The 27,051-nt window shown below is 37.4% G+C and overlaps 1 protein-coding gene across 2 annotated transcripts in view; it reads right to left on the minus strand.

Annotated features, from left to right (window-relative positions):
- Positions 1–27,051, minus strand: part of LRRK2 (leucine rich repeat kinase 2) — a 138,936-nt gene that overhangs the window by 22,215 nt on the left and 89,670 nt on the right. For both annotated transcript variants that reach the window (XM_086713648.1, XM_086713649.1), the window contains 8 exons: positions 24,858–25,045; positions 23,631–23,785; positions 22,385–22,531; positions 22,051–22,242; positions 20,426–20,572; positions 16,444–16,544; positions 13,540–13,730; positions 7,914–8,074 (listed from right to left, as the gene is read on the minus strand). In XM_086713648.1, the coding sequence (XP_086569774.1) occupies positions 7,914–8,074; positions 13,540–13,730; positions 16,444–16,544; positions 20,426–20,572; positions 22,051–22,242; positions 22,385–22,531; positions 23,631–23,785; positions 24,858–25,045 (1,282 nt within the window). The remainder of the gene's footprint in view (positions 1–7,913; positions 8,075–13,539; positions 13,731–16,443; positions 16,545–20,425; positions 20,573–22,050; positions 22,243–22,384; positions 22,532–23,630; positions 23,786–24,857; positions 25,046–27,051) is intronic.

A 27,051-nucleotide genomic window follows, 5' to 3' on the forward strand; every position in this document is an offset into this window, starting at 1 on the left:
GGAGATACCTCAATTACAATATAAGGCACTTCTAAATGCTGCTTGAAATTCACCTGATGAATTCACAGTATCTTTAGAGAATTTAAAAGTAATAAACAACTGCCTACAGTGGGACAGACCACCCCCATCATCCCTGTTCTTGGTGTAGCACCGATGAAACATATCAGGAAAATCAGAATCCAAAAGGTAAAAGAAACAGAAGCTCTGTACCTCAAAGATTCAAACCCTACATTGGCATATGCCATAAACAAGGTTGAAGGAAAAACCCTACACTTGAAAATACCTGCAATATAAGAGAGGCAAAGAGTACACATGACTAAAAGCAGATTGATGAATGGTAAGGACAATCGACGAATGAATAAAGACACAAAATCATACAGAATGTGAAAGGAAAAATAGGTCCTATATAATAAAGATTGCTTAGCCTCAAATGAAAAATAAGCAAATAAATACTTTAAAAATAAAAACATTAAATATAACAAAAACATAAAACATTTTCATTTTTGATTATGAATTTTATGAAGATTAAAAGGAGTAATAAACCCCAAATGGGAAATGAGAACTCTAATTTGAGTATGAAGGGAATTTTAATTTACTAACTTTTCTAGGAGGCAATTAATGTTTCAAAATTCAAAATATGCACACCAGCAATACCATGCCTAGGAATTTAATTTTAAAAAATTAGTTTCATAAATGGACAGGGGCACCTGGGTGGCTCAGTTGGTTAAACGTCCAACCCTTGATTTTGGCTCGGGTCATGATCTCTCAGTTTGTGGGATAGAGCCCCATGTTGGGCTCCATGCTGATGGTACAGAGCCTGCTTGGGATTGTCTCTTCCTCTCTCTCTCTCTGACCCTCCCCAGCTTGCATGTAATCTCTCTGTCTCAAAATAAATAAACTTTAAAAAATTACTTCTTATAAATGGACAATTTAAATTTACAATTATGCCAATTAAAGCACTGTCAATATATCAAAAAGTCAGAAAAAAATTTAAATATACATCAAGATGTGGTTAAGTAAGTAAATAGTGTGCATACTAGCAATGAAATGCGACATGACTGCTAAAACTGATGTTGGACACAGAAAGATGTCCATGAAATATTAATTAGAAAAATAAAACTAAAGCAGAATTTACAATACAGCTATTAAAAACTTAAGCACAATAGAATCTAGATACAGATATATCTCTATCTTATGAGAGTGGTAAGAATTATGTCTGCTAATTTATTAGAAACACGTATTTTGACCTCCTTAATAGCATTTTCTGCTTTCACCTCGTGCCCTTATGTTTTGTAAATCAAATATTACTTTAAAGTGACTTGGCCTGGGGCGCCTAGATGTCTCAGTCAGTTAAGTGTCAGACTCTTGGTTTCTGCTCAGGTCGTGATCTTGCGGTTTGTGAGTTTGAGCCCCGCAAAGGGCTCTAGACTGACAATGTGGAACCTGTTTAGGATTTTCTCACCGTCTCTCCCTCTCTCCCTCTGCCCCTCCCATGCTCTCTGTCAGAGTAAATAAATAAAGTTTAAAAAAAAATAAAATGACTTGGCCTGAGATGCCTCATCATGGAGTCCTTCACCTCAAAACCAAAATGACTGGGAGGAGGGGGACTGAGAGCGTTAGGACCTAAGCTGCCAACATGATGTTTGATTATCAGTCTAAGCCATGTATTCTACATGTACCTTATCACCGAGGCGTCCCCTGGAACAGCAGCTGCAAGTACTTCCAAAGTTTTCACTTTACATTTAACTATGCTTGTCACCATAGTAGTAACAGGAAGAATGAACTTTCAAGCTATGCAATTTATTCACCACTGAATTTAATTTGGGAAGAAAATGAACACTTCTACTATCACCTGCCATTGAGAAAGGTTAGAAATAGGAACATCTCCTGCATCTTCACAAAGGGACCATACTGCCACATGATCTATGGTCTAATATTATGAATGACCTCTGATGCTCATGGACCATATCACCACACTGAAGGAATACCCTGTTTAGCATCAATGGCCCTCAAAGACTAGAAATGTCAAGTACTAACTGACATCCTAAATGTGCATTTGTTAAGTCAGGCTGTCCAAATAAGTCTTTTATTTAAGCATGTGTCACTTTTACCTCTAGCTAAGATGGAACAAGAGGGGCTGGATTTACCATTGTGCATAAAACAATGAAATAACCAGACAAAATATATGAAACACTGGACACTAGGAGCACAGGAGAGTGATCCCTGAGAGACAGCGAACAAACAAGATGAGTCCTCTGATAGCCCTGCAGAGAGTTTCCAGCCCACAGCACAGGGAAGGGAAACAAAATCAGAGCCTGGTGCCCTCTAAGTTGAGAAGAAAGAGCAGAAAGTCGGGGAAAGCAAAGGCAGGTAGAATGTGTCAGGCATTGTACCAAACACTTTTTATGAATTTCTTTATATGAATTTAATTTTCACAGCAATCCCCTAAAATAGATATTGTTATTAGTTACTATTGTTTAACCAAGGAAAAAGGTAATTTCTCTGGTCTCAGCTAGTAAGGGGTAGAGCAAGAATTCCAACTCAGTCTGACTTTACAGCCAGTGTTTAACAGATTCCAGACAGCCAAATAGTTCACAAAGTCGTATCTATCTGTGCATCTCCAGAATCCACTATGGTGCCTAGAATGTGCACCACAGAGAAAGATTAATTGAAGGTGGCTGACATTACTTTTTAAAAATTTGGATATAAGTCCAAACTCCATTCATATTTATTTACTCTCTTAAATTTTTGTTTCTATCATAGGTGCATACTTTCAAAATCTGGAGCAAATACCATCTTGTTAAAAGTTTTTCTATAAATAACATTTCCCCCCACTGTGAGACAGTACCAAAATTTCAGTTGCCCATTTTATCATCGATTCATGCTGGCATGATGCCGAGATGCAAACCTTTCGCTAACAAATAAGAATATTTTTCAATGACTTCCCCAAACTGAAAGATGCTATTATTTGGCATGATTTAAAAGGCCCTTCATGAGCTAGAAAAGTGTCATACTGGGCTGTATATCAGAAATATCTGCGTGCTCGAAACACTGAAGATGTTCTTGACCCTCATTCTAGACCAGTGGCTCTTGAACTTGAATGCACATTGGAATTACCTAGAGATATTTATAATATCAATATCTGGGCTCCATCCCAGACTTCACAGAACTTAAATCAGAATCCCTGGCAATGAGGTCCTGAGATCCATATATTTGAAAATTCTCTAGGAGCTTCTAGGCTGTGGCCAGATTGAGAGTTCCACTCCATGCTTACTAAAATAGAATTGTAAATGATACAACCCCAGGAGATACATTCTTTAAGCTCTACATGTCATCAGTACACAGCCACAATTGAAAAACACTTAACTAAATAACCCCCCATACTCCATCTATTACTTAGATCATAAGAATTTCTTGTGCAGTTATCTGAATAAAACAAGTCATATTATACCTTAGTACCTTTTGCCTGGAACGCCTACTCCTGCTTTTTTATTATTTTTTTGTTTTATTTTCTCAAACTTCCTGCTTATCCTTAAGATATAATTACAGAATCCCCTCCTCTATGAAGGAAGTCCTGACAACTTACAGCTCAGTTAATTACTTGTTCCTTTGTGCTCTTATCACTATACATTGATTGCCTACTGAAACTGACAAAATATGAGTACTGGTTTGTGTAATCCTATTTGTCATGGCAAAATGTGTGCCTTCTGGAGGGTAAAATTCACATTTATTCACGCACATTCCCCCAAATTCACTACTAGAGCAATTGCTGACATAGAGCAACTACAATATGCCAAGCCCTGTTGTATGCTATTTGTGTGGATTATTTCATTTCACCCTTAATACAACCCTATAAGGTAGGCATTATTTTTTCTCATCACAATTTTCTTAAGTGAAAACTGAGCCCCCAAAAGTAAACCTTGATCAGCACCACACAGCTATGAAGCAGTTGCACCAGTTTGGTATTTGGAAAACATTCAATAAATTATTGCCAGATGCCTGAATAAATGAGTAAAGAATAAAGAAAATTTTCCCTGGGGAATTATCATAATAATTACAGTATCAAAATAATTGGGAAAATGTAATTCATTGTCTAAACACCATTTTTAGACAATTTTTAGACATTTTTTCAGATAAGCCTGCATTTTAACAAATGCAATGAGGAAATAAGGTAAAGATCCATAGATCAAACATCTAAGAAATTTATGTTAGGTCTGACTATATATCACATCATGCAGAGAAACATGTTTTCTTTCCTTTTTTACTTTCAGAGAAGTATGAGTAGAGCATGTTTCATAATCTCTCTCAGATAATAGTGTATAGCCAGAGAATAACATTGTTATTTGCCCAAAGACTACTGTATTTCCATGGATGCTGGCATGGTTGAAGCCATCATTCAGCCATCCACCTCAGTCAACAATGCAACTGTCACAGGACCCAGAATTAACTGGCACTCAAGACAGGATATGATACAAATACATCTATTTAACTGAGTTAAAGTTTATGCTCTCCAAGTTATTTAGAGTTGAAAGTATCCATCCCATATTTACCTTTCACAATGTAAACAGACACTGTGTCAGACCTTGCCAATAACTGAATTGTTTCTAACTTGCATTCCAACTCTGGCACTACCTGGCATGGGCTGTGCGCCTGGGTGGCATGCATTTGCTTCTTGTATGACCCTGTAGACATTCCTAATGGTCCCTAGGCTTCAGTTTCCTTATCTGTAAACCAGGAATAGTAATAGGACCTATGTCAGACAGTCAAAAAGATTAAATGAGATAATCAACCCACACAAAAGTCTAAGCACAAGGCAGCACACTGTTCATACCACAAAAGGTCTGCTCCCATTCCCATCTTCTCTGAAACAACAGTAATGAACCCACACTCACATGCGTACAATAGAGTGAATGCACCACTGTAAGGGTAGTATAAACACACACACACACACACACACACACACACACACACACACACACACGTTTAACAAATACGTGGTCTTTTGTTTCTCTAGAAGCTTCCAAGTTAAAAGTTACAACATTAAGAGGAAAAAACCATTAAAAAGAAAAGACAGGAGATAACTGAAATCATATGAAAGGGGATGATTTTCTGCTCAAACATAATTGCTTTGGGGAAGGAAAAGTCTGGTGATGGTGGTTAGCAGTGGTGACGGTTACTGTTATTTAAAATTTGAGGTCAAGTTTTGGGCTGAGACCATCCGAAGTTCTCTAACAATAATGAATTCAGTAATGTTAAAGAGAAGGTCTGGGATATAGCAAGAAAAAAATGCTTACAACGTATTAAGCAGCCCGGGGGAAAAGAGGACAGAATAGAAGGGATCAGGCTTTAGGTTTTTCTGTCATGATCTTTCTCCATGTGTATGTTGTGACACATTGATATAGCAGATTAAAAGGATCAGTAACAAGTATCTGGCTTGTTGTGAAAAAGTAGTTGGATATTGAACTTTAGGCAAATTTTGACCAAAACCAGGAAGCCATGAGTCTGAAGAGTTGAACTGAGCCCAGCCCACTGAGGGAGGTGGCAGGTTTGAGTTCCAGGTCATAGTCACCAGGGACCATATAGAACAACTGTCCAAGAAGATGAACAAGGTTTCAACAATAGGATTTCTACCCTATGAACACCATTACCGGATTAGGAGTTGGAGGGGGAACAAACTGCAGGTCCCAGGTGAATGGCTTGGCCCACTTTCATGTCACACAAGAGTAATGAACAGATCTCCTAAGAGAAGACCCCTCATCCTGTGCCCACATTTTCAAGGCGGGAATATGTAAGGCCTATGGAATTCCATCCCCCACGATTCTTCTTCCAAAACTATACTTGACAATGTCTGCTGTTCCTGATGGCCCCATCATTTTGCTTTATTTTGATTTTTTAGTAACTAAGATGAAGTATTTAAGCCTCTTTAAGTACGTGTTAGAGTTGCATGTAATCGAGGAGAGAGATTTAGGATTTAAAGCCAAATAGCTCTGGATTCATTTCTCACTTAGATTGAGTTCTTATCTTGACCACTTACTGCGTGACTTCCTACAAGTACAGAATCTTGCTCTGAGCCTCAGCTTCCTCATTTAACAGATGAGAAGATAAAAGCTAACTTTCAGCCTTGGCATGAGGCTAAGATATCATGTGTCTAACGTACTTGGCACTGAGCCTGGTACACAGCAGGTGCTCAAGAGATAATATTATTTTATTATTATTAAACCCAGTGACACATGCAGCCATATGTACTTTGAAAGGTTTATAGGAGGGCACACTCTACTTTCAATACATAGGTATGAAAAACAAAAGGGAGGATAGATATTTGAAGCAAAAATAAAACCAGGTATTGGAAGCTGGGGCCATCTGCTCATCTAAGTACGTAAGTGGGGGGGTAGGAGGGAAGGGGGATGGTTAAAGAACAAACTAGTATTTTTGCCTACTTTCAGACATCCCCTATTATCTTCCATTTTAGGCATCTGTTTCAACTGAGCTACAATCATCAAGATGATGTAAAGTCACCTGTAACTTTATTTACAAATAATAAACAATACAAAATTCTCTGAAAATGGAGCTGTTCCCCCAAACATAAGTCAACCCCTCAATCTTCTATTCCCACTCAAACTAAAAGCCAAAACACAAGATGTCTGTACAGAGCACCTGTCCTATGACTATTTCTTACTAAACAGAACCTGAGACTTTGATGAATCCGACACTAGAAGAAAGAGAATTGGGAGTTGAGAAAGGAACAGGATTCCATGGAGTAGAAAGTAATGTGAAAGAACACGTCTAAACATTAAGCCCATGCAAACACAAAAACACAGAAAGTGGATTTTCACTGGTAGAAAGTCAGGTAACAGAAGTAATAGGATTATTAGAACAGGCATGAAAAACAGGGGCTGTGGATGATCCTAAAAAGCAACATTCAAATCTAAGGCAAGAAAATGATGTCTTTGATTTTTGGAGATAATAGGTATAATGGCATCCAGAATGGGTACGTTTCACTTTACATAGTAACCATGACTCATCTTGCTATAGAGGGCCAAAGACAGAAGCTGTTTTTAGGTATTGAAGTATTAACAACTAACAAATTTTGAAGAAAGAAAACTGAAGTGCAGGATTTAAAGGCTTAAACTCCTGTACCAATCTACCAAGAAAGAAAGAAAGAAAGAAAGAAAGAAAGAAAGAAAGAAAGAAAGAAGAAAAAAGTATGCCTGTATCAAAAACAATACAACTGAAAACTCTAGGCCCTAAGTCCCTATCTGAAACTCTTAGAGCCAGAAGTATTCAGAAACTCATACTTTTTCATATTTAAGAAAGTTAATAATAATGCATATAATTCCATAAACTCATTAAGATTGGGGCCAGCACCCTGTACTCAAATGTGGTCTTTTCTGCCATGAAACATACACACACTCACACTGAGAATATGTGTGAGAAATAAAGACTGTATTAAGCATCAAAGTAGTTGGGGTCAGATTTTGTACTAAATCAGTTATAAAAAAATTCTTTGGGTTTTCCAAGTTCTTTGGATTTCAGAGTTACAAGAAATGGTTTGGGAATCTGAATTTAGTTTGTCTCCTAAAGGTAAATGTGAACAGTACCTAGATTGAAATTTTGCTGTTCCTTTTCACCACCTCTGGAGTATCAAAATGTTTTAAAAATCCAACTTTTAAAAATATAATTTGACATCAAACATTATCTACTTTCCCCCATGTCAAATTATATCAGTAGATCATTTCTTCCCTATAGAATACAATAATTAAAATCACTATGTACTGGCCACAATTATTCACACAAGAAATATCTGTTCACTACATGATAAGACATGGCGTTCTCTTGATTCTCCTGAACTTACAACTGAAGTCCCTGGTTATCCATCCTGAGGAAGGAATTACCAAGCAAACCTTGTCACGTACCTGGTGTGCCCTCTGATGTCTTTATCCCCATTCTACAGCAGTACTGAGCAATCCCATAGTCAGCAATCTTTGCGATGATGGCAGCATTGGGGTACAGGGTGAAGAGCAGCACGTTGTGGGGCTTCAAGTCACGGTATATGATCATGGCTGAGTGGAGGTATCTGCCAGAAAACACACAGGCAGAGTCATTAAAATGTGATTATATTATTACAATTTTTGTCATGATTTCATTAAATATGTATGTACCTCTATTATCCAAAGCATTAAAAATTCTGTGCTAAGTTTGACCCCTCAAAGCGAAGAGATGTCATAGAAGGGAATGAAAACATGCAAGCCAAATATTACAAAATGAGCTTGTGCTTTTAAAACCAAACAACAAACCAACAAAAAAACAGGTCAATCCTGATACGTGAGTGATTTAAACTTTAAGGCACAACGAGTTCAAGCAAAGTACCAGTTTTTGGTGAGTTTTCTTTCATATGCTTAATAATTACTGAAAAGGAATTCTGAATTCTCTCAAAGGTCATATGACTATTTTAATTAGTTTAAAATGTAAATATGTTAAATATGAGTTGATAGTATTTTGCTGTAACTCCCATTTACTTACTAGTTCTGATTTTGTTAAAACCATATAGAAGTTTATCTTAGCTTCTAAAATTCTCTCTATTCCATTTCTCTTTTGATATTTATTTTTCTCTGACTAAAATGTTTCCTAATTTGGGGGAAAATATTTTCACCTTTTTCAGTAATAACAAATCAACATAAGAAACTTTTCTAGCTATCCATATCATATTCTGTTCAAAGATGTAATTTACTTTAAACCCAATTCTATTATGAATTAAGGCTAACAAAGAAGATTTTGGACCCAGAATTGGAACGAGTAAAACAATGTCTTGGTGATATCGGATGATGTTAAAGTCATCTCCTTCAGAGACTGGTCCAATCAAATATAAGTGCTAGAGTTGGACACTGCAGGTAAAGATTAAAAAACACAATGAAGTTTTAATCTGAACCAGGTCATGTCTATTCTGGCAACACAGCAAGAGAGCTATCCTGTGCTCCAACAAGTAAAGTAATTCCATCACCACCTTTCCTTACATATTCACAAAGTTCAGATTCCCCCGCACCCCCAGCTCAGTCTTCCCTGCTCCATGATGTCAAATTTGCTATAGCTCTCCATGTGATCTCCCAGGCAAATTATGACCTACCTTGAAAGGACAATTTTTTACAGAACTTAACAGAGGTAAATTTAACTCCTTTCTTTGTTGGCAGCTTTTGGTTTGGGTTCACACTGTATCAATAAATATTTACTCCATTACCTAATACGAATCACTGCTAGAGGGATTATGAGCAGAGTGGCAGCGATACTCTAAACTTTCCATTGCATGATGGCCTGAAGTGTATGTATCATTTAATTGCATCAGCTACTGCACAAGTTTCTTTCTCTTCCAGGATGTAGTCAAGACATTTGACGTTAGGCCTACTCATTTCGCTCTACATATTTTTGGCTGAAAAATAAGATAAACGTACTAATGAAGTTGACCTTAACAATAAGTAATGGACTCGAGAGAAAATTTACTAAGGGCTTACTGAAAGGCCATTAGCTACCCTTGCCCTGTTGAAGAGAAAAGCTGGGAGATTAAGAAGAAAAAAGTTAAAGCCAAGTCATGCATAATTGAATAGCATCCAAATCCTTCCTAATGCATGCCTCTTTCAGAATATTTATAGAACATAGACTCTCTCAGAATACTTCTCAAAGGTTAAAAAAATACTTAAACTTAATTTGAAATAATGTCTGTGGGAGGGAAAGATTAACTGGGTTAGTTAAAATGTTCAATTATAGAATTTAATCTTAAAAAGTACAGTTTTAATAGCTTCTAATACACTAGCAAAATAGCTTTTGATATATTAACAAGTGCAGATCTTGCCTTACTGAAAATAATTCAGCTGTAATTTATGCATTATGTGACAATGAACATTGTCAAATATTTTATTAAAATAAACTGGTCCAAACTCAGTTAGTCATTCTTTAATTGTGATTATCATCCGGGTTGCTAAGAAACTCCTTTCTTTATAATTGAAAGTAAACTTTATCTCATCCTAAATAGAATTAGTCTAAAAAATGAGATGCATTCATTCACATAACAAATCTGTATTGGGTGTCTATGAGGGCAAGTCACTAGGGGATATAATAATATCCTTATATCTTATATATCTCTTATATCCTTATATCTCCACTCCTGAGCAGTCACAATCTAGAAGGAGAGACAGGTTATCAAACAAGATTGCAGAACTGCAGTGGGTACCAAATGCTAGGAAAGCCAGAGCGAGAAAAAGAGAGCTAAAGATAGCAAAGCAGACTCTCCCACTAAACTGCAAGTTTTCAATCTTGATAAGATAATACACATAAGGTCTGCCTTTTCCTCTCTAGCACCTAACCCAAAGCCCTGCATACAGCCAACCCAAGAAACTTGTGCCAGAGAGACCATCTATTCAGAGCTTCATCGTGGAGACCGTATGTGAGCAAATTCTACAGGAAAATGAATTCTCTAGGCAGACAAGTGTGTGAAAAGAGGAATGACAAATGAAAGAAAGACATGGATGTCCAGGAAAAGTCAAGACCCTCAGAATGATCAGAATATAGAGTGAGGGCAGTGGAAAGGCAAGAGGCATACACACAGAGTTCTGAGGCTCTGCCAAGTAGTTTGCATGTATTTCACAAAGAACTTGGAACTCCCAGGGAATTTCAAGCATAATTAGATTTTTATTTTAGCATAAATATTCTGATAATTCCCTGGAGGTACTGGACCGAGGCAGCAGTAGTGGCATAAAGATAAATGAAATGATAATGTGAAATAAATGAAAAAGATAATATGAAATAGTCAAAGACCTGGTGGCCAAATGGATACTTACTTTTGGGACGAGAGGGGTAGCCTAGATGTGACTATAGGGATTGCCGTCAGCAAGTGGAAGACACAAGGGAAGGAACAGATTCATGGCGGGAGGAAGTAGCAGAGAGAATAAACTCAATTTTGTAAATAATGCAATAAAGAAACTTATGGAAAATACAAGTGACCATATCTTCATAGGTAACTGAGAATTACGATAAATAGCTCTAGGGAGAAGACTGAATTAGGAATGAAAGCTAAGAGCATAGGCAATACTGTAAGAGATAGAATATGTAATGTGAAAAAAGTTTTGTATATCTTTCTAAACAGCTCCATCATTTAAGGGACTCCAGAGGAGTGTGACATTATTGTCTCTTTCTACCTCTGTATTTACAGTTCTATGCTGAAACTTGAGGAAACAAACATTAATGCTCAGTTTTTAAAAATATACTTAGTGCTGGTAGAAGACTGAAAGCTACCGAAATCTACTAGCTTCTTGAGGCACAAGATCCAGAAAGCTGTCTTGGCATTAGGCTGAGAAGAAATCAGGTGAATTAAAGCAAAATATGCTGAGATTTCATTTACTTCATCAGAAACTGCAGGAGTTGTTAAAGTAGGTCTCAGAGAACCAGAATAAGCTACCTTAGAGGTGAGGTCTTTCACATGGTGGTGAATGAAAGATAGAAATTCATTTTATAAATAAGCATTCTGGGAATTATGTGCAAGAATTAGGGGAAAACTAAGATCTGGACTTAGGAAAGTGACTGATCCCGCTCTGAAATACACCAGACGTTGTTGCCTGTTATCTGGATTAATTTAACACATGGTTCCCCCTGGTGTTCAAAAGCAGATATACCAACCCAAATCCAAACCTCCGCAATACTGTTTCATTAATAATCTGTATGATTTTCGGCAGTTTCCAGAGTCTTTCCAAAAAGGAAAACCTATTTATTTTATGTGTCTTTTATAGTCTCTATACACTATTAAGTTGTATCTTCCTGGTTTGCTCTTATTTGTTTGTGAGCAGTGTTTCTTTGTGTTCCTTGCCATCTATTCCATTCACATTTCTGGACACTGCCTGAGAGGAATAGTCACCGTATTTCAGAAGGGAAGGAAGGGAAAGAAATTTGCATTCACTGTGTGGTTATATGTGCCAGGTACTGTATTCTTCCCTCTCTCCTATCTCCATCTCTCTCTACTGCCCACACATATTTACTGGGGGTTCACCATTCCAGATGCCAGGGATATGAAGGTGAACAAGATGGCAAGTCCTATCACGGCCCTCAGATTCCCAGCAGCAGAGACAGATAATGAACAAACTCTTTAAATGAAAATATAAAGAACAGCAGGCAGTGATCAGTGCTACAGGTGCCAGAGAGACATAAGGTGGACAGGGACATCCCCTCTGAGAGGAGACCTGAAAGAAATGAGAAGTGAGCCAAGAGGATATCTGGGGGGCGGGCTCTCCTGGTCCAGAGAAGAGCTGGTATAAAGCCCCAGGCACATCCGAGAAACTTCAGAGAAGCAAGTGGCTGAGCACAGTGACTGAAGAGTGAGATAGGAGAGGGTTGAAAACAGGACAAAGACTTGAGCCAACTTCCACATAGAAAAGCCCCCTGGCCACTGCCATGTGAAGAGGAATACGGGGCAAAGGTGAGAGCAAGTGGGCTGGTTAGACAAGGAGCCATGACAGCGGCTCAGACACTGCGGGTCGGCAGAGAGGCTGTGAGGAGTAGCTTCATGAAGATAGGTTTTGATGGCACTGCTGAAAGTATTTGCTGAAGGATTAGGTGTGGGATGTGAGAGAGTGGAAGGAAGGAAGGACGACTCCAAGGTGAAATAAGTGTGTGACTGGAGACGGGGACAGTGGTGGAGAAGGAAATCCAGACTTTAATCTGGGATGTCTCCAATTATCACAAAGTCCTTGAAATGTCACGCACTGTATTAGTCACAGTTTACAGACTCTGACAGATGAGTTTCGGAGGTATAAAATCACAGGTATGTGTGTGGAGCAATGACTTCTCCTAGTCCCTCTGTCTCCCAAGACCATGGCCCTTCCGCTCTTTGGTGCTGCCTCCCCGGCACTCTGTCATGGTACCAGCTGGCTGCAGGATTGGGTATGCCTTGGACACAGAAAATCACTTCAGTCCCCTTCAGAAATATGGACCAATCTTTCCTTATTAGAATTGTCCATGATACCTGACACTTTCCTTGGCACTTTGAAATTTAACCTGTATTTTTATAGGGCAAGGAGGTCACTACAGTTTTAAGAAAATGAGCTCTGGAACAGGTTTCCTGGGCCCAAATTCTTTTTTTTTTTTTTAATTTAATTTTATTTATTTTGAGAGAAAAAGAAAGTGCAAGTGGAGGAGGGGCAGAGAAAGAATTCCAAGCAGGCTCTGCACTGTCAGCGTAGAGTCCGATGCGGGGCCCGAACCCACGAACCATGAGATATGACCTGAGCCAAAATCAAGAATTGGACGCTTCACCGACGGAGCCACCCAGGTGCCCCCCAAATTCTACTCAACTAACTATGACGTTCTGCATGGTCTTCCTACTCTTATTTTATGGAATTACAAAATCTGTTCAGGGAAATGGTAGTTTTTCCCTCAAGTTGTTTGTGAAATGTTACTGGGACATGATATTACTGGAAAGTGCTATTCTCCAAGCCCTGGGAGGAAGTTGAGGCTCACTCTTGTCACACGCAGAGTAGAAAACCATATGACCTAATTAATTACCTCAAGCCATCAGCCACATGGAGTGCAATCCTGTGCTGTAGGGTTCTGGTGAGACTGGCTTTGTCCTGCTGAAGCAAGCGGTCCAGTGAACCCTTGGAGGCTAACTCCATCACCAACATGCGAGGACGAATCCCAGCCGCCAGCAAAGATATTAAGCTGGGGTGGTGGAGGTGGCAAAGGACCACCAGCTCCTACAAAGGGAAAAAACCATTTAAGAATACTATAGCCCCAGTACCTCCTTCCTTAAGTGTCTCAACACTTTGAGTGTGGTTTTCTCTGGGTAACTGGATTATAGCAAATGTTCCATTTCTTCTTTAATCTTTTTTGTATCTTCCACATATTCAGGAATAAACGACTGGTTTTAAAAACGTATTCTGAATGAAAATGTTAAGTTCTATCTTTCCTTATTGCTTTGCGTTTTTCAGAACATTTAATGCAGGGTCAGTACCCCTGCTGTGGTCACACGATCAGGTCACGTCAATCTTATCTAATGAATCCTAGTTAGCCACAGAGTCCTTCTCAGGCCAGGATTCTGAGCAGCTGCTACTAATCAACTGCAATGGGCATGTGAGGTACCACCTGCCTATCATTTCTGGTTTAATGACTAGAAAAGCTTACTGAGGGTGTCTAAGCCCATGGGAATACATGGTATTCCCTCCTCTTGAAACTTCTCTAATAACTTTCAGTTACTTTTGAATTAAAACCCTGTGTACTCACACAGCCTCCATGGCCTGGCCTGATCTGGTCCCGGCCCATCTCTCAAAACCCATCTCCTTCTGTGTCTTCTCCTCTTCATGCGGCACCCTTCTGCCACACTGGTGTTCATTCAATTCACCGCACATACCCAGCTCCTTCATTCCAGCCACTGGGCCTTTGCCCCTGCTGGTCTCTATGCTCTGAAACCCCTTCACCTTTCTGAAGGCTTCTCATCATTCTGATCTTAGCTCAAATACTCTTACTTTCTGAGAGTAACCTGCCTTGAAACACCCTCGCTAAAGCAATCCCCAGCTGCAAGAATCTCTCTCCAAAAAGTCAAAGATACCATTTTAGCTTGAACAGAGAGGTCTCCATTCTGATGTAATCCTCTCCCTAGACCACATCCTGTGAGACTTTACAATCTCCTTTATATGTGGTTTGTGAATTCCATATATACTTTATTCTGCATATTTCACTTTACTCTGAAGCCCTAATTTAGTTGAAATTTATAGTTCATGTGATATTAAATTGATTCATGTTATAAACTGTGATTTCTGTCTGCAGAACCCCTGCTTCTTAAAAACCAGCTTCAAAGATGGGGAGTATCAGTGCCAACTGCATTTGTCAGGAAAGTGCAGTGTGGAGAATTCTGCAAGCTGAAGAAGAAAGGCTGAATACCCTGAGCGGGGATTTTCCAAGAACAAAAGCTTCAGACTGCAATCATATTTCCTCAGTGGATAAAAACTTTTTTTTTTTTTGCCTCTGTCTGATTATCCCAGTTGGTTAAAACTGATGAGAACCAGTCAAGTTAGGTCCATTTTCTTTCACAGGCACAGACAGAAGCTGAACCCAAATTTTCCATCCTAGAAAAGCAGCTCACTGATTTCAAAGAGAAAGGAGCAGGAGACTGTAATAGATCAGCCCCAGTTCATGACCACTGGTAGAATGACCCTCAGAATGTGGCCCTGAACACTGCAGTGCTTTCCTTTTCTTTCTTTCTTTTTTTTTTTTTAAAGAAGCATATTATGTACGCTCTACTCTTACTATTTCTTCTATCATTTCCTTGGTTCCCCTAGCTGCCTACACACTACTCAGTCCTGTATACATTCTTAATGTTTTGATTTCCAACAGGGTTCCCTGAGCACACTGAATAAAATTTGGAACATACATTGAAGACTAATGACCAAGGCTGAAAAATCAATTTATACAATCAATTGCCTACAGATTGAAAGAGACTGTGCCCAGATTTGGTTCATAGACTTGCTTCTATATATAAAATGTTTATTAACTTATTTGTAAAGCCACAGTGTAGCTTTTAGTATTACTAATAAAATTACTCCAGGATATTTTACACAGACATGGAATTATTTTCATAATCCATAATTAATGTATTGTAACTGGTTTTGTTTTGTTTTTTTTTTAGTTTGCACATGTCATTTAGTTTTAGATTTAGGCACAAATTATTTTCTTTAAGTAAGAATGAATAGATTCAAAAACATAGTTGAGTTCTGGCATAAGATTACAGAATTTGAATTGGATTTTACCACTCTTCTTACCCTCTCTCTCTCTCAAAACCAGACAGGGTACTGGAATGACCACTGTTTGCTTTGCATCCAATATCCACTCACTTTTCTTTCCTCCTAAGGGTACTTTGATTTTTGCTGAGGCATTCAATCCTCACCCCAGTAGCCCATGAACTTAGGAAGAACTGACTCTAACCCCAGCCTCGGGAAAAGGTGGGAATATTCTAAGTCATAGCATTCACGTTACCATAGAGACTGATTGAGTAACACAGGCCTAAGTCCACCGGTGCAAAGCACTATCCTGGACATAAGTGCTTATGGAGAAAAGAACATGTGATATAAGTGAAGCCAAGAGAGATTTTTAAATGCGTATCGGATTTGGTTCCTTTGAAACACAGGACCTCAAAAGAGGTACCTTCTTTTCTTCTGTACTTGGGGGAGGTAACTGTGAAGCCTGGGACAAAAATTCTCAGAATACTGTCTTTTCTTTGTTTTTCAACAGGAGAAACAAAACAATCTCTTCTTTTTTTCTCCATAAAGAGGGATAAAAGTGGGATTTCATAACTAAACTCAGGTAGACTTTGGGTGGAAATGTGATCATTTTGCATTTTCATAAACACATGCAAAACCAGAGTTCCAGGAGGTTAACATGTCCGATTTAATGTACTAATATTGGATTTCTTACTTGTCTTAACAATCTAAGTGATGTATGTTTATTGAAAATCTTCACAGCCACTTCTTCTCCTTCATAGGCTGCTCGATAAACAGATCCAAAACTGCCATCACCTTTTGAAAAGAAAAGTACAAAGCACTTCTGTTAATCTGTCCAAGCAGAAAACCTAGATAAATTATTTTAGTTGTGATTATATATGTTTTATACATGAAGAGAAATCTGACCCATGTGATTCATTGAATCAAGTCTCCTTTGATGCTTCCTCTTCCTTCTGCTACTGTGTGAACTACAATGCACCTGAAGATTGTGTTTCAACCTTCTCGTCTTCCATCTACACACTCCCCACTCAATTATGTCACCGACTCCCTAACTCCATCAATTCCGATACGTTGAGTGTTTCCACATCTTAATTTACAGCCACAAGCCATTTCTGAGCTCTATCCTATATTTACAACTTTGCATTGGAGACCACTGGCATGCCCTTCCAAATCTCAACCATGCTCCATCACAAGCCACATTCATTATCTTGTCTCCAAACTAGTTTTTATTCCATTTCACATATCTTATTTAAAAAAAAAAATTTTTTTTGTGGTCATTATGGACTCAAAACCGAAAAATCATCTTAGCTCTTTGCCCCGTGCCTCCTTTCCATTTCCACTCCCTTGGTTCTTTCTGCCTAGACCATGGAGGCATTCTGGGTTCATTACCTCCAACTCAGTCTACCTCACCTGCAAAATCAATCTCCCTATAATTACACTTTGTGACACTTTTTTGTTCAAAAACAGATTATTCTATGCTGTCTGCCTAATAACATCCCAAATCAGGCACATATCCAACCTGTAGCTCCGCATTTCCCCTGAGGCTCTCTTCCTGCCCTGCTGCTCATTCCCTAGGCTCCAGCCCAGTAGTTCTCTGGGTCTGGGCTGCAGGAGATACCTGAGGAGCTTCTAAAAATACCAATGTCTGAGTCCACCCTCAAAGATGCTGACCTAATTAATCACAGGAGTTACTGGTCATTAGGATTTTCTTTTAATTCCCTAGGTGATAGTAATGACCAACCAGCCAGGGTTGAGAACAACTGTTCTGGAAAACTGAAAGAGCCAAAATCTCCTCATCATGCTTGGTATCTTCAGGCTTCCATGCCCTTGTTATGCAGTTACTTAAAGAGCTCCATTGCTCCATCATCTCAACTCTGTAGTGTTTATCAAGTCTATAAAGTACAATACATACTCAGATAGCAAGGCCTGAGAAATCAACCATGATCAGCTCCATGGGCTATTACTCTTCACTGACATACAGTATAGCCTTTGTACAATATTTGTGGTTCTCATACAGTGTTTTGAAATATAAGCACTTGACCGACATAAGTGAATGAACTCAGAAAAATCTACAAAGAAATAGAACCATGTTGAGACCTCTTATGTCTAAGTGGTGAAATTATGCATTATGGGAAGCTTAGATATTTTACATTTTTAAAATATTTTTATTTGTATTAATTGCGTATTTTAATCTCTATGATAAGTATATGTAAGTATATATTATATGTTCAGAAACAATGCACATTAAAAATATATTCATAAAACAAGTCTATTAATATACACAAATCTATTAAGAAGTGTCATATAGGAACTATGTCAGAAGGAAAATGTCAACTGAAGGCTTGAAATTCACTCCCACCCTACAAGGAAAATGGAAATGAATGACCTCTATCATATTACCCTAGCATACTACAAATAATGAATGGGGAGTCTCTGATTATAAAATGTTTTTATTTTTTTTAATATTTTTAATGTTTATTTTTGAGAGAGAGCACAAGAGCAAGCGAGGGAAGGGCAGCGAGAGAGGGACACAGAGGATCGAGGCAGAGGCTCCATGCTGTCAGCACAGAGCCCAAAGCGGGGCTCAACCTCACGAACTGTGAGATCACGACTTGAGCCAAAGTGGGACGCTTAACTGAGTCACTCAGGTGCCCCATAAAATGTTTTTGGAAGGATATATCTCATTTATTTACATCAGTGATTCTCAACTAGGGTGATGTTGCTCCCCTACCTCTACCCCCTACGTTTTTCAATGTCTAGAGATATTTTTGATTGTCACACCTGGGGAGGGGGAGGTGAGGAGATACCATTAACATCTAGTAGGTAGAGGCCAAAGATGCTACTAAACATTCTACAATGCACAGGACTGCCCCCACAACAAAGAATTATTCAGTCTAAAATGGCAACAGTGCAGAGTCTGAGAAACCCTGATCTAGATTGTGAATGAACATGAAATTTATGGGTCTATGGGGCATGAGACTAGAGAATGAGGAGTACTTATATAAGCACTTTACTTGCTGTGTAATTAATGAAATACAGAACACAGGTGCTTTTGAAGGTGGTCAAAAGGTACAAACTTCCAGTTATAAGATAAAAAAATACTGGGAATGGAATGTCCAGCATGACAACATGTTGAAAGTTGGTAAGAGAGTTAGTTAATCTATGAGACCTCAACACAAATAAAAAAATATATATTTGTTTCTTTTTCTTTTATTTTGCATCTAAATGGGATGACCAATTCTAACTAAATTCATTGTGGTAGTCATTTCATGATATATGTAAAGTCAAATCATTTGCTGTATACCTTAAACTTCTACAGTGCTGTATGTCAATTATATCAATAAAACTGAAAAAAAAATCCCACAGGTGCTTCAAAACGAACTTTGTGAGCATTTCTACATATGCTGTGTAAAGGGTCCTATGTATGAAACTCATCTTAATGGACTAATAAAAGATATTTTGGGGAGCTTTGTCTGATGGCTTGAGACTCCTTCAGAGAAAGAATATGTATGTGTGGTATTTACCTGCACCCTTTGAATCACAGGTCAAGTCTGGTGTTGGTTAAGATCTAGGATTTAGCATTGACTATTCAGCATTTGGTGTTAACCCACTACTACTAATATATTCATTTCCAGAGTTCCAAAATATTCATTCTAAAATTCTCTATGTAAAGAATAAAGGTACCAAGCAGTTTATTTACCTTTACATGCCATGTCCCAAATTTTAGACATTCTCTGTTAATAGTTTTAATGTATTGACATATTTCAGGCATTCTCTGTGGAAATTTTATTAAAATGAAGTGTATACACACAGACAACAACCAATATTCTACAAAGTAAAGCCAGAATTGTCCTCAAATAGTTTACATTAAATCAGTGCTCTTCACAGTTCCCAATGACTCTCAAGAAGGCTTAGAACTTGAGTATGTCACCAAATTAATGCTTCTGAATTTTTAATCCCAAATTGTTTTATGAATATTTTTATGAGAATTCATGCCTGTCATCCTAAGGTACAAACCTGCTACTATGAGTACCTAGAGGTGTTGTTCCTTTACTTATTCTGTCTGAGACTGAAAAATGACTGCATTACACAACTGAAAATCTCCTTATCTCCCTCCCCCATTTCTGGCACTTAAAGAAAATACAAGGATATATTTCACAAATGTGTGCTTTTATTGGAGCCCCATTCTTATCTCAAACCTAGTCTATTAGAATGTGTGCAAATCAGGGGCGCCTGGGTGGCGCAGTCGGTTAAGCGTCCGACTTCAGCCAGGTCACGATCTCGTGGTCCGTGAGTTTGAGCCCCGCGTCAGGCTCTGGGCTGATGGCTCAGAGCCTGGAGCCTGTTTCCAATTCTGTGTCTCCCTCTCTCTCTGCCCCTCCCCTGTTCATGCTCTGTCTCTCTCTGTCCCAAAAATAAATAAACTTTGAAAAAAAAAGTTTTTAAAAAAGAATGTGTGCAAATCAAATTCTTTATGTGACACGTTACTTTAAAATAGATCATTCCAATGATATAATAACATTATATCATTATAACGATAACATTATATCATTCCATTATAACAAATATATGAAGACACTAAAAACTATGATAATATAATTATATTGGAATATATCCTAGATTATAAGGAAAAATTATATCCTAGTTTTTATTCTCAAACCAACAAAAACAGTTACCTAAGAGGAATTCTGGAGCTTGTTCAAATTCCAATTCATCATTATTCAACATAATATTTCTAGGCAGGTCAGCCAAAATTAAGTCAGGAGCAATTTGAGATATAGGAATGGTGAGCCTTGGTTGCTCCGGATTGACTAGAAGGTCTCCTGAGAAGTACATAAAACATTTATTACAAGCAGACTTTGAAGGATGAACGTAAATGTGTGCTTTTGATTACAAAAATAATCACATTTCCTACGATTTCTAATCACTCTCTTAGGTTATTTTACCAATCCTATTTTTCTCTAGAAAATTTGAGAAAGTTTTAAAGGTTTAATTAATACCTACCTACCTGGAATGTTAAAAACTCATTCCTAGGTTCACTCATTAGAAACTAGCGTTCAGAACTGCCTTAGACTATCTGACATAGATTAGGAAATAATCTATTCTCTTAACCACCTTCATGGGGGCACTTATTATATGGTTAACAAGTTGTAAGTTATTTCTATGTATCATCTATTTTATTTTTATGCAAGTATAATTAATATAAAGTGTTATATTAGTCTCAGGCATATAATATAATGATTCAAAAATTCTTGACATTTCTCAGTGCTCATCATGGTAAGTGTACTCTTAATTCCCTTTACCTATTTCACCCATCCCACAACCCACCTGCCTTCTGGGAACCACCGGTTTGTTCTCTGTATGTAAGCATCTGGGGTTTTTGTGTCTCCTTTTTTTTTTCTTTGTTTGTTCATTTGTTCTATTTTTTAAGTTCCACATATGAGTGAAATCATATGGTATTTGTCTCTCTCTGTCTGACTTATTTCACTTAGCATTATACTCTCTAGATTCATCCATGTTGTTGCAAATGGCAAGATTTCATTCTTTTTATGGCTGAGTAATATTCCTGTGTGTGTGTGTGTGTGTGTGTGTGTGTGTGTGTGTGTGTGTGTATACACACCACATCTTCTTTACAAAAACATCTATAGATGGACACTTGGGTTGCTCAACATCACTAATCATCAGGGAAATGCAAATCAAAACCACAATGAGTTATCACCTTACACCTGTCAGAATGACTACAATCAAAAACAAGAAATACCAAGTGTTGGCAGGGATGTGAAATTAAAGGCACCCTCAAGTGATGTTGGTAGGAATACCAATTGGTGCAGCCACTGAGGACAACAGTATGGAGGTTCCTCAAAAAGTTAAAAATAGAATTACCATGTGATTCTATAGATATTTACCCAAAGAAAATAAAAACACTGTTTTGAAAAGATATATGCACCCTCATGTTTACTGCAGCATTATTTACAATAGCCAAATTATGGAAGCATGCATCATCTATTTTAATCCTCATTAACAATTCTATAAGGTAGGTTTTAGTATTCCCATTTCACAGATGAGATTATTTTGCTCAATGAGCCAGTATTCAAACTCTCAAACCAAAAATCTTCTGAATCTAGAACACAAAGGTCTTTTTGGTAACAAATACAATTCACCTTTCTCCACTATCTCCGTAATTGAATGCAGTATCTTCTAACTCATACCTTAGAGGTAAGAATTATTTTTACATTCATTACAAAATTCCACAAATACTATAAGGATCACTTAAAAACATGTGAAATTGTATCAACACTACCTTCTTCTGCTTTCTTCATCAAGTCATCAAGCAAGATTTTTTGATGTTCTTCACCATCATTAAAACTATATAATGCCCATTTCTTCAACAGAGTTTCTCCTTCACCACAGATATCAATTTCCAGTAATCCAGGAAACCATTCTTCCATAAGAGAATCGATGTGGTCCACAACTTGGCCCAAAAGAATACAGCCTACATAATCCAAAAAAGATCTCATTAACACCCTACCCGAACCTCGTCATGTTGCAAAGCTAGAAAAGAAGATCTGTAAGTATAAAAAGAAAAGTTTAGATTTCTTTAGTGGTACAATTCAAAGTTGAATTAATTTCCTTACCTTTTCTACACGAAGGAACTGTAATTTTTAAGAAACTCTCTGGGTGATGGTCTAAAACTTCAGATCCTACCAGACAATAAGCTTCAGGAGACCAATTCAAGTAGATGCCTTGTCGCCAATACATTCTGTTTGGGCGAAGTGCTCGTTCTGAAAGAAGTTTAAATGGACCCAAATGAATCTATTAATCATTAACTATTCCATAAATTAAAGGGGCAGAAAAATCACTGCACATACCACATTTGACTAATAGAGCTATATTTGTTTGAAACAAAGTATTGGAATCATTAATGACACAAGTCCTCATCTGTATCTATTATACATGAAATTAAGTATTTTATCCTTAATTTTGCAATGAAATAAACAAAATGCCCAGTAGGTAACCTAAGAGGGATTTTAGGTTCATGATGTTAAGTAGTGTAATATGTATATTAATAGAAGATAAAGAATCATAAGTAAATTCTTACAACTTTTAAAAGGAGGTTGTTGGCCAGGCTACAATAAAAACTTCCTGAATGTTTCATTTTAATGCAATGTAACTACTTATATACTGATCAGTTGCAAGCAAGATAAGGCTTATTTCAGAATATAGTAGTACCTCCATAAAGCTGATTTTTAACCCCCCAAAATGGCATTTTTCCCTGTGGAGCACTAAGATCTCTCTTTCTTCTAGAAGGAAGCACTAGCATTATAAACACTCATTTTTATTCCCCCCCCTTTTTTTTTTGTAAATCCCTCAGGGATGGTGCAGCAGAAGAGAACTATTATTGTTTCTACACCGAATGGTCTGAATGGCCACAACCTGTTACCTTGTTAAATAAAACTCCCTGGCTTTGCAGTGACAGTCATTTCTAGTTTTATTTTGTTCATTTGTATGTGTGTGTGTGTGTGTGTGTGTGTGTGTGTGTGTGTGTGTATTTATACGCCATGACTCCTAGTAATCTCACTTTCTAAAATTGCTGCTTATGGTCTACTTGGACTTGGAAAGCAAGACATTCATACTTGTTATAAATGTGTCTAAAATAAAAGCAAATAGGCTTTGAGTGAGGACCTGAAAAATTTCCTTTTTGACAAACCACATGAACTTATATGAGCCTATCTGTCTTTATCTTGGCTACTCTGAAGTCTTTTGAGCTTCTTTTCTGATTTTCAGTGGCCTTACAAATAAATAAACTCTGAAAATGACATATTAATTTTAATATGCTTTCCCCCTAATTTCTCAAATATTAAGTCTTCATTAAATACATACCTCTTCCTGAAAGCATGTAAGGTGAAATTTCAAGTAATCGATTGATTAACCTTGACCAAAATCCCATTGGAAAATAAGGCATTTCATATAGTCGAATGATAATTTCAGAGTTCTCACAATGAGGGAGCTCTATCACAGGCCTGTGGTCAGACAAACTAAAGAGAAAAGGACATCAGCATTATACAGCTTCATAATACACCCAACCATGTTAACCAAAGTGCTTTACAACTTGAGAATCAATGAATTGAAGAATAAATATTCTAGCTTATTGCACTTTTTTATAATGTTCTTTTGCTACATGTCCTTTCTTCCTCAAAAAATTCAATGGCTATTTAATCAATTCAAATGCATGCTCAGATGCATGAATTTTTTTCAGTAATCCTCTTTAAACTAATAATAAATTATTACAATTAGTCATGCAGAGACAAGTTTGAAGCGATTATATAAAACTTAAAAAATGCAAGTCCTAGAAAAAAAGTATATATGTATTTTTGGAATTGGATATCATGTAGCAATCAATGCAATTTACACTTTTCAATATCACATACCTTATAACATTTCCTACTAATAACATATAAAGCAACCTTCTGTAATAAAGGTTAGAACCAAGGCCTCCACTGTGTTGCCGCTCCCACTGAAAATTCATTGCCATAAATTCTTCTGGTGAAAACTCAGTATCTTCCCAGAACCTAATATAAATCTCTCAATGCCATGTAAGAACACACATGAACACACACAATATACCTTTAAGTAATTTAAGCAGTGGTAAACCAATTATATACATAAAACAAGTTTCACTGTATCTTTAAAATGTCAAATGCAGTGTTTTCATTAAAAGTAAATGTTATACTGGGCGCCTGGGTGGCGCAGTCGGTTAAGCGTCCGACTTCAGCCAGGTCACGATCTCGCGGTCCGTGAGTTCGAGCCCCGCGTCAGGCTCTGGGCTGATGGCTCGGAGCCTGGAGCCTGTTTCCGATTCTGTGTCTCCCTCTCTCTCTGCCCCTCCCCCGTTCATGCTCTGTCTCTCTCTGTCCCAAAAATAATAAAAAACGTTGAAAAAAAATTAAAAAAAAAATAAAAGTAAATGTTATACTTCAGTAGAATGTGTACACCAGAAGCAAAATAAAATTAGTACATTTATCATAAACAAAAGATATTTTGACAATTAAAATATATAACAGATGGTGAGTTTCCACAAGGTAATTGAAATTTTAAGCTTAGGTTTACCTGCTTGGAACCAGCAAATATTCTTCTCCTATTGGCAGGGCAATCTGGAATTTTTCTAGGAGTTTAAAGTACTGTGACATGTAGTTCTTTGGAAACCTCTTTTTCTTTGAAAGAAATTTTTCCACATCTCTGCGTGAAATGATTCCCTTAGGATGTTTCGGATAGCCTTCCACTTTCACTGTCAAAATCTGAAAGATTTAAACTTGTAAATAATCACTCCAATTTATTTTCTGAAAAGTTCTCAATTTAAAGCATTTTGTATCTCTTTGCTCAGTGAAAATGATCAGAACAATTTTAACATTGTCAAGTACAACATGGGACCTCATTTCTTTACTAGAAGCCCAGCGGGACAACCACTCCTCCACAGAAAATTTATTAAATTAAGGGAGTGAATTCAGATCAGAAGTTATAGATATCCTCTGAAATCAATGTATCTTAAGCTTTCCTAGATCCAATTAACAGAGATCAATCCAACACCCCTCATCCTTATTATAGTCTCATCAATGATACATTCATAGGGAAATTATCTTCCAGACTGTTCTCACTACAGGTTTGCCACAGAAATGTTACTTTATGTTTATATAATAGGAAATGGTTTCTATCAATGGGAAGAGAGGTAGTATAGTACAGTTTTGTGGTCCTCAAACAAAGCAACTACAGAATTTTGCCGGACTCCACTCAGTTGGAAATAGGTCTGGGATAAAGCTTGAGAATCTGTTTAACAAGAAACTCAGATGACTCTAGTGTAGAGATCATACTTTGAGCTTTGATTCTCATCATGAGTTAAAAGTAGAAATTCAGAAGAACCCAGGTCATATCCAGGCTCTACTACCATCTCTGTTACCTTGAGAAAGGTATATAACTTCCTTAAGCCACAATTTAAATGAGATAATAACAGGGACTGCTTCTTAGATTGCCATAACACTGAAATAAGATAACATACGTAAGGCATGCAAAGTGCATATGACAATTTTTAGCATATAGTATGCCCTCATATGTCAGCCATTACTATCCACATATTCCTTGATGAATGAAATGAAATCACATTTTGTTTAGCCAAACTAATTTTTAAAAGAGGTTTGTACTTAATTTCTTTGGTAGATCTGTAACGTTCAAGGGCTACTTAAATAGGAGCAAACATTATGAACATTATCATGCAGTTGAGTGAAACACTAGATTGCAAAATCCCTAGGCCCAGGGACTTGTCTCACTCATCTCTATTTCTCTGTTTGGTACATATAATGTTTATTGAATCAATGAATGCATGACTGACTGAACATAATGGTGTCTAATGACAATATATAATGGGTCATTAAAGAATACATTGCAGTTGGCACTTAACCGACTGAGCCACCCATGCGCCCCTGTTCTGGCATTCTTAAAGTTTCCTTGTCTCACAACTCACTCTCTATCCCTAACCATATTTTATATTTGCTTTACAGCACTCTACCATCTGACACTGTAAGAGTTTAGTTGTTGGTTGTTTCCTTCAACTTGAATGTCAGCTTCATGAATGCAGGAAACTTGTTCCCTGCAGAACAATATCAGGAACATTGTAGTTGTCAAGTCAATATTGTTGGATGAGTAAATTCGGGTAAAATGAAGTTTGGAGCATTTTATCCTGGGGTTAGTTTTTTAGACACTGGAGTCAAACTACTTGGTGTGAAATCCTAATACTTCTTCCTGAATATGTAACTTTGGATAAATTATTTAACCTCTCTGTCCATCAATTTCTTCATCTTCAAAATGGGGACTAATATAGTACCATTAAAATAGCTGTTCTGAGAATTACAAGAGAAAATGTTTAAATTAGCACATAACTAACCCCTTGTATGTTAGCCATTATTGTATACTATTCTAATTTATTTTATTTAGACACATTGATTTTAAAATAGGCGGTTTGTGCTTGATTTTTTAGGAGATCTATGGTGTGCTGCCACTATTTGTAGTAGATAGTTTACAAACATAGACACATCAATATCTTCTCATCTTCTACATGCATGGTGTTCAATCCTTTGAGAAATTAAATCCATCCATTCTCCTCTTGGATCTGAACGGGCTTTGTGGTTACTCTGGTCACTAGTAGCAGAACTGATATTTTACCAGTTCTGGGCCTAAACTTTGTGAGTACTGGTCATATGAGGGGCCACACAGAGGAAGACCAACATACCAAAAATGTGAGTGTGGCATATTT

The sequence above is a fragment of the Puma concolor genome, chromosome B4, assembly GCF_028749965.1.
Source record: "Puma concolor isolate L17-30 chromosome B4, mPumCon1.1.hap2, whole genome shotgun sequence".
Classification (NCBI taxonomy): Eukaryota; Metazoa; Chordata; class Mammalia; order Carnivora; family Felidae; genus Puma; species Puma concolor.